Below are 8,940 nucleotides of genomic sequence, written 5' to 3'. Positions count from 1 at the left end.
GTAATATAGGAGCTCTGGTAGTGTAGTGCCTAAGGCACGTGACTGCTAACCAGAAGGCTGGCAGTTCAAATCCACCAGCCATTCCTCGGAAGGAAGATTGGGCAATCTACTTCTGTAGTGATACTGCCTTGGAAATCCAAGGAGGGGTCGCTATGAGTCAGGTCTTACTCGATGGCAAATAACGATGATGGACATGTAATATACAAAATATGTAATGTAATTTTATACATACACACACATCGTATGAAACAGTATATATTATATATAATTTTGCTCATACATTAATTTCTTTTAAAAATAGCTTTTAATTTTTATCTCCTTTTCCTTTTCTGCTCACAAGGAGGAAATCCTGGCTCTTTCCAAATCACATTAACACTTAGCATAATCTCAGCTTACTTCCCCTTTGTCCTTTATTGCCGACTTACTTAAATAAATAATTTTCCAAAGAATGAGCAATAGGAGTGTAGAACAAAGCACCTTCATTTTACACAATATTAGAAAAAAAAAATGTATCTGGTAATCTTCTAAAAAAGTATACAACAAATCTTAACAGTGTTTATCTTGCGTAGGAGGTATTATAGGTAACTGTGTTTTTGCTTGGTATTTTCTGTGATTTGCAAAGTTTATACAATAATATGTATTACTTTTGTAATAATTTTTAAGTTTTTTTTTTTTTTTTTTAATGTGAGCTACTCACCTGGTTCCTGTCCCTGGCATTTGCATATCGAAATCTCTGGATATAATAAAAGACCAGCCATGCGAGGGAAATGATCATCAGGACAATGAAGGAGATGGAGACAAACACAACCGAGGTGCGGCTCACATATTTCTGTAAGTTCCGGGTCCCGATGGTGATGTACATCGTCACGGTGATGTTTCTCTCCAGAAGGCTCACTATCTCCTTTCCTTTTGGCTCAGGAATCATTATTGCCACTATGTCTTCGACACCTGTTGTGAGAGGGGCAAGAAAGGGGCAGTAAGGGTAGAGGGATAAGAGAGACAGGGAGAAAAATCACAGTAAAATGTCTGGACAAAGTAACATGCAACCAAATAATGACACTACTTCCAACGATTCTGTGTCAGGCTGTTTTTGTTGTTGTTGCTGTGTGCCCTCGAGTCGCACCTGACTCATGGCAACCCCTCCTTGGGTTTTTGAGGCGGCATCACTACGGAAGTAGATTGCCCAACTTTCCTTCCAAGGAGAGGCTGGTGGGTTTGAACTGCCAGCCTTCTGGTTAGCAATCAAGTGCCTTAGGCACTACACTGTCAGCCTAAGATCTCATAGCTGGAAACCAAGCCAAAGCTTAAGGTTTTTTTGTTTTTTTTTTTTTCTTCTTCTTCAGCTATTTAGGGAGTCCTTGGGTAGTGTAAATGATAAATATGCTCAGCTGCTAATTGAAAAGTTGAAAGTTTGAGCCTATCCAGAGATGCCTCGAAAGAAAGCCTTGGTGATCTCCGTCCAGATAATTCACCATTGCAAACCCTATGGAGCACAGTTCTGTTCTGACACATATGGAGTGACCGACCATAAATCAGAGTTGATTCCATGGTAACTGCTTATTCCATTCCACGCCCCCGCCCCATTCCCCGAGCTATCTAGGGATGCTGCTGTCTTGTTTATGAGAAAAGAACCTAAATTTAATTCATGATTCTGACATCAGTGAGGTCATGATCATACTCTGATAAACTACTCTCATTCTAATTCTTTAAGGGGTTGACTCTGGATTCAGAATCTGGTAAAGGTTAAATCCTTCCAAACTAGCCTGCCTACAGTTATGTGCTGCTTTGCACAGACCCCTTGGGATGGAAAAAGCACTTTGCTCCCACAGCAGAAGGGTGAAATGCTGAATTTCATTCCACCAGCCTGAGAGCTTGCTCCCTCTCCCCAACACAGACATCATGAATACTCAATTACAAAACTCGATTTATCATTTTCTTCTACAGTGAGTACCCAAGTAACCAAAAAAGGGCTTCTTAAAAAGCACTAATACAATTTGCTCACATAAAATAAGCTCTCAGAACTATTTTCTGCTTATTTTACCTAATTCAATGGAAACAACTTGGGTATCCTGACACCAAACAAAAGGAAGATATAGGCAGTTATACATACACATCATTCCAGCATCATAGTACCTCCACTCTCAAAGACTTTCACCATATTGACCCTATTACTGGACAGTTGGAAGCAAAAACAGCAATTTTCTTGAGTCCAAGTTATCAAGGTCATTGTCTCAATTCTCCATGCCACCGAATGCAGCATAGCTTCTGGGTAAGGAGTTCTGGAGCAGCCAGTGGGGACAAAGAAACTCTACAAGGGGCCTCTAGTAAGGATATGACACCAGCTCCAAGTGAACCAATCATTGTGTCATTGTAGCCAATTCCTAGAATACAGTATCAGTTTAAAACTTTGAGCCTCACTACTGGAATAAGTTCAAATTCAGGTGCAAGATGATCAGGTCACACAAGCCCCTCTTTCCATGGAAATATCCCATTATCAGGGTGACTACAAGGTAAAGGGGACATATTTGCAATTAGGATGTGGTAGATTTAGGACAAAATTAAACCTGTTCCAGCTGTTTAAAGTTGGCCTTATTCATATTCTGAAGCCAGTCAGCTAGAAGGGATTACCAGATTACATTTGCTCAGAGTGTTATACAACTTCTAGAAGCTATTTAGGGATTTCACTTGACCTTAATTTCTACTTAGGCTTTCAATCCTATATTCCTTGATGGTGTTTCACTTAGGCTGAATAAATACTTTGAAATCTAACTATGTACAAAGGTATCTATGTCTGTTGCATCATTTATATGTAAAAAATTCCTAAAACTTTTGTATTGGTTCAATTCATAAAGCCATATAGTGTTTCTGGCTTGGCTGTTATGTCTGGGAATTAATGAAACTGATGGCTCAAATTTTAACTTTGCAGAATTTACTGACAATTCTGATGGTCCTTCATTTTTCCTGTTTGAAAAATGCAGCTAATGGCACTATGTGGTCTGAGGTTTTGTGCTGGATTAGGGCTGGTGGCAGGCTGTCTCTCTCCAGAAACATGATTTTCTTTGTATACTAGATTAACCTGGGCTGGAGGGGCTCATCTCTGTAATATAGCTATTTTACAGATATTTAAGTAATGGCAGAATAGTAATCTTTTATTTATTTACTACCTTATTTATATTCTTTACGCATGTCTATTCAAGGCTCTAGAGTTGGATATCTTTGAGGGAGAGGTCTTGGGGTTGCATATGAGACTTTATATGCTTAGACATGTACAAGTTTTATAATTTTTAGTAGTCAAATATATTAATATATTCCTTTATGGAGTCTTTTGATCATATGCTCTTTCCCATCCAAGATCATAGAAATACCTAAAGTTGCTCCTAAGTTATACATTAAGATCTTGAATGTCCTGAATGTGTTTTAGTGACAACACAGTATTGATTCAGATCTCATTATGTAATGGGCAGAGAGAAGAAAGATTAGGATCCAATTTATCTTTATCCTAAATTGTCAGGTATATTTGGGTCTACTTTTGGATTCTGTTCTTATTTCTGTGAGGTTGAGAGGTCTATCTTTGCCTGAAACTATACCAGGCTATCTTAGATGGGTAGTTTTTCACCTATTTACTATCTAGTACCCTCAATCATTTTTACAATTCCCTTCACCACCTGTGCAATTTTCCTATTAACCACTTAAATTTAAGAGACCATAGGGCCTTCCAATTAAGAGTTAGGCTCTGGAACTAGACAGTTCTTTCAAACTCTAGGTCAGCATTTTAAAAATAGGCAACCAAAGTTTGGATATCCACAAAGCTTTAAAGTACTCATCATCCATTTTTGGATACTTGAGGAAACATTTTTCTATTCCTGTAGGGCAAAGTATAATCACCTATTTTAAAGCATTTATTTTAAACTTAAATGCTTAGTTACACTACAAGTACTGTTCGTACCAAGATCCACTTGGAAAGTCAAATGGTGGTAGCTTCACAAACCTGGACTTGATTCTTATTTTTTTTTCAATATTCTTTCTGAATTTCTAGGGTTGATGATGATACAAATGGATGGGATTCTGGGATATTTCTTCATATACTTTAGTCCTTATGCTGTATATGGTAAGACAAACAAACAAACAAAAAACAAACAAAAAACTCCAGTACTATGGATATGTATTTATCACAGTAGAAAGTTATAAAGAATTTAGGAATTTAGGATGGGTAGAGGTGTTACAAACTGAAGTGGATTTGGATGAATTATCTGATCAATCTGATCAATGTGCAAAATCCATGACAAAAGCTATTATGGATCTAATTGTTCAAATGGGACAGGTGCACTGATGTGAGTAATCAGCATTTCCCTGATCATCACTGCTTCTTTTTGGAATGTGCAGCCATAGTGTCAGAAAGAAGCCAGCAGGTACCCAGGTATATTGTAGTGTAATGGCTGCTATGGGTGGGGAGAAGGAGAGAGGAAGGAAAATGATGAGGGAGGATGCTGAAGAAAGAGTGTTGATATCCCAGCAGAGTGATTTTCTCAGGATTAAATGTTGCCCCAAGTGTCTAAACTATGGAATCCTAGTGGTTCAGGGGAAAGAAGCAGTTAATAAAAAACATATTTTGTATAACCTCCTTGAGATGTCCTCTAGATGTCTGGCTGAGCGAGAAGTGCCCAACTGAGAGAGAGAGATGACTGGCTAAGAGACAGATGCCTGGGTGAGAGACAGATGCCCAGATGATAGATGGTGGCACGGCAGCCAAGAGGCAGGAGATGGGGTAGTGGGTTTTCCAGCCCACAGAGTGAGAAAGCTGAGTGCCCTTGGGCAGGAGGCTGGCTGGCAGAGTGGGATGCACCTACTGGCAAAGTTAAAAGAGCTTGGGAACACTTGCCAGAGCAAGGTGGAGGCCAGACTGAAAGGCCAAGGGCCAATGAGGTATGCCTGAGGGCATAGCAGAGGAGGGACAGTTGTGATCGAAGAATTGTATCCTGAGATCATTTCCAAACCTGACTTGTAGCCTGTTAAACTCCATAATCATAAGTATTGTCTGTGAGTTCTGTGTGGCAATTGCAATGTATTATTGAACCCAGTAGAGAAGTAGTGAGTGTTATGGGAGGGATGGTTGGTGTCAGATTTGGTAAAAAGATTGGAGAGTGGCAACACGTCTGCCCCCATAGGAATAAGCCTTGCACTGTTGATGGTGATTTTGTTTTACCCTTGTGAAGTTGGAGGAGCTCAGAAGATGCCACCTTCATGCCCTTTTTTGCAGTTGGTGTTGAAGTCAGACTAAAGAGAGTCCCTGCCCAGAGTGCGATTAAGCCAAATCAGTTCACACATTCTGTGTACTGGAGAGATGAGAAAGGTAATTTAATACCATGCACATAGTGAGGAGATAGGGGCCAGTACCCAAATCTGACTCCCTGAGTTGGGGTTGGAGTACATTTTTTGTACAGTTCAGGACAGGGATATAGAGATATTCATATAAATTTCAGGAATTTGGGCATGGATTAGCTGGAGATTGGCTGAGGTTTTGTTCACCTCGGTTTAAAGGGACAGTCAATATTCAATGCAGTGCACTTGCGCACTGGATGAGTTACACCAACTTCCTGTCATCAGCTGATCAGGTCTTAGGCAGAGGCGGAGATGTTAATTCCTAGCAATTTTGTTCTCATTTGTCTCACTGGGCATGTCTGTGGGCCAAAACTGATCTGAGCTGGTTTTAATTGATTTCAATTTGGTATCAGTTGTTTCTGAAAAACAGCTTTAAGGAAATGCATTATCATAGTTATTCATCTGTTGCCAACCAGGGTGGGGGATGATTATAGAAAGGGTGGAGAATTAAGCTTCCATTTAACTCAATTTTTAAGGAAAAAGGTTATCACGCCTACTCATCTGTCTCCAACAAGGGTGGTGGATGATTATAGAAAGGATGGGGAGTTGAACTATACTTCAACTCAGTTTCAGTGTAAGGAGTGGGATTTGTTGCAATGGCTTCAGACTCATGGAAGTGTGGAATTTTGTAAGAGAAAGAAAGAAGGGGCCTGGGAAGTGAAACTTTTGATTCTTAAATGGTTTCTTTGGTTGTTGTTACCTGTAATGGCCAAAGAAATGTAAGACATATTATGCTGCAGCTCCGGGGAGAAAGGCCTGAGGCTAGAGCCAGGCTGATTAAAGCAGATGATTGATTAATGGCCTTGGCTTTTGATTACACCCAGCTAGAGGCCCAAGGCTGTATGCAAAAAATGGGAAGATCTTCAAGGTGAAAAGATGAAACTAGAATGTTTTAAAAAGGATTGTGTGCTTTGGATTTTGTGTTTATCTGAATGTACTATGGATACTGAAGGAGCTCTGGTGGCGTAGTACCTAAGGCATTTGACTTCTAACTAGAAGGCTAGTGGTTCAAACCCACCAGCCACTCCTTGGAAGGAAGGTTGGGCAATTTACTTCCATAGTGATAGCCCCTCGGAAACCCACGGAGGGGTCGTTATGAGTCAGATCCAACTCTATGGCAGAGCTCTAGTGACGTAGTGCCTAAGACATTTGACTGCTAACCAGAAGGCTGGCAGTTCAAACACACCAGCCACTCCTGGGAAGGAAAGTGAGCATGGATAATAGACAGTATGTAAGTCCACTTTCAGCCAACGGGGAAATAGAATTTGCCCAGAAGGAACACAGATTTTTGTTTTAAGCTCTGTGTGTAGAGTATAGAGGGCTTAGGTAGAAAACCTGAGCCCCATCCAGAACCTTCAGAGTCAGGAAATTTGCATTTGAAAAGACATGGAAACCCATCCAGATCTGTCAAGAGAAAAGAAGATTTGCATTTGAAGGAAGGACATTCAAAGAAAACAACAAAAATGAATGTTTGGTTCTTTGAATTTCTAGCAGTTTGGCTGTGGGTGCATCAAGCCAGGAAAGTCTAGGCCTGTGAGAGAAACCCTTTCCAGGACTGAAAGTGTGAGTCTGAGAGCTCTAGTAGCCTCCAGGAAAATCTTTAACCAGAAACCTTTTAGTGTCAGCATTACTAACAGAACTTTTCGACTCTTTAGAGCCTTTATCTGCCCTCCAGTCTCAGCAGGTATCAAGGAACTTCCTCCGAACTCAACACGCATCACAAAAGCCATCCGGATTCAGCACGTATTGGAGATTTGCTCAACTCCTGAAAGTCTCCCACATACGAACCTTACATCCTCCCTAGATAATATTTTCCTAAATGAACTTTGGAACTGGGGGATTTCTTTACGTCCCCCAACATCTTAGATCACTGCCCTAAATCCCTTAGCAACAACCAATCATCTGTACCCTCTTGCCCTGGTGCTGCCCCTCCCCATATTGTTCCATAAAATTGTGAGAATACCGGGGCACGGGGTCTTTTGCTTAAGCCACTAACCTGGTAAGAGCAAAGACCCTAACTTAAGTTAGCTAATAAACTTTCCTATTGCATTTGCATTATCGTGTGTTAGCATATTCCTCTCCGAGCATCTCCTTCATAACCTGAGCACAACATTTGGTGCGTTGGCCGGGAAAGGAGGATTCGGACCGAGTGAAGTTGCCACGACAGTAGGAGAGTTTCAGGAACTGGAGCCAGCTGGACTAGATACATCCTTTGCGTAAGGACACTAGTCCGTCAGGAAAAGCTGGGCACCGGCAGACGCACCGGGTGAGCAGGGGAAGGTGCCCTTCCTCAGCTCACAGGCAGGCTGTGGGCATTGTTGGTAAGGGCAGCCCACTTCTGGGGAGGGGAGAGGACCCTCCAATCTGTGGTGCAGGAACGAGATCTCTTCTGGGTATCGGGTATCTGTGTTGTCTGGTTTGGTGTCTCTGAGCGTCAGATATTTTGTACTGTCCGTTTTGGTGTGTAGCCACTGTCTTTTGTTCATTCTGTGTTTTCTTGAAGAAGGTTGAAATGGGACAGAAACAGACTACCCCTCTGTCCCTGATGATTGAACATTTTTTCAGAGTTTAAGACTAGAGGATCTACTTTGTCTGTGATAATTAAGAAAAATAAACTAATAACTTTTTGCTCCTCAGAATAGCTTTCCCTTGAGGTGGGGTGGCCCCCGGAGAGCTCACTGGATGAAAAAACGATTGCAGGTGTCTTCAACCGAGTTCAAGCAGCTGGCCCCCAACATGGGCACCCGGACCAATTTTCTTACATTTTAGTGTAGCAAGATATGGTAACTAATCCACCCCTATAGCTAAAACCTTTTCTTCCGAACCCTTCTGTTAAAGTATTAACATCCTCAGTTGGAACTAGCGGGAAGGAGAAACCCAGACGACCTGGTCCCAAGCAGCTGTTCCACCAGTTTTACCTGATTCTCAGGTTGACCTCGATCTGATGGATCTAGAAAGCAGCATATCTCCACCCCCCATGCCCCTCCACTGCTTATGCCACCTCCCCACCTTCACCAGATTCCGCCTCTGCCACCTCCCCACCCTCTCCAGGTTCCGCAAGTGTCGGGAGGGAGTGGAGTGAATGCTCCAAGTGCGCCGCCCGTCATTACGGACCCAGCCTCCGGTCTCTGCCCGCGCCAGAGGGGCTCCCAGGAGGCTGAAGCTTCATCGTCTACTGTCTAGGCGCTGCCTCTCAGGGCGGTTAGCCCGCCCCGTGAGGACGGAAACAGAACCTGGCAGTACTAGCCGTTTTCAACATCAGACCTGAATAACTGGAAAGTGCAAAACACCCCCTTTTCTGAGAAACCCCAAAGCCTGATTAATTTGTTAAACTCCATATTGTTTACCCATAACCCCACTTGGGATGATTGTCAGCAGCTATTGCAGGTTTTGTTCACCACAGAGGAGAAAGAAAGGATCTTGACCGAAGCCAGGAAAAATGTTCCGGGGAATAATAAGCAGCCTACAATGCTTCAGAATTTAATTAACACCGGGTTTCCGTTATCTCGCCCTGGGTGGGACTTTGAAATACGCAGGGGAGGGAGAGGCTCCAAAAGTACC

The 8,940-nt window shown here is 42.1% G+C and overlaps 1 protein-coding gene across 1 annotated transcript in view; it reads right to left on the bottom strand.

The window, feature by feature from the left end:
- Nucleotides 1-8,940, bottom strand: part of RNF150 (ring finger protein 150) — a 433,071-nt gene that overhangs the window by 160,504 nt on the left and 263,627 nt on the right. Inside the window, exon 2 of the mRNA XM_007941198.1 lies at nt 698-948. Coding sequence (XP_007939389.1) covers nt 698-948 — 251 coding nt within the window. The remainder of the gene's footprint in view (nt 1-697; nt 949-8,940) is intronic.

This window comes from Orycteropus afer, unplaced genomic scaffold, assembly GCF_000298275.1.
Source record: "Orycteropus afer afer isolate SDZICR_OR568_19922 unplaced genomic scaffold, OryAfe1.0 scaffold00076, whole genome shotgun sequence".
Classification (NCBI taxonomy): Eukaryota; Metazoa; Chordata; class Mammalia; order Tubulidentata; family Orycteropodidae; genus Orycteropus; species Orycteropus afer.
This window is presented reverse-complemented; position numbering and strand designations above follow the sequence as displayed.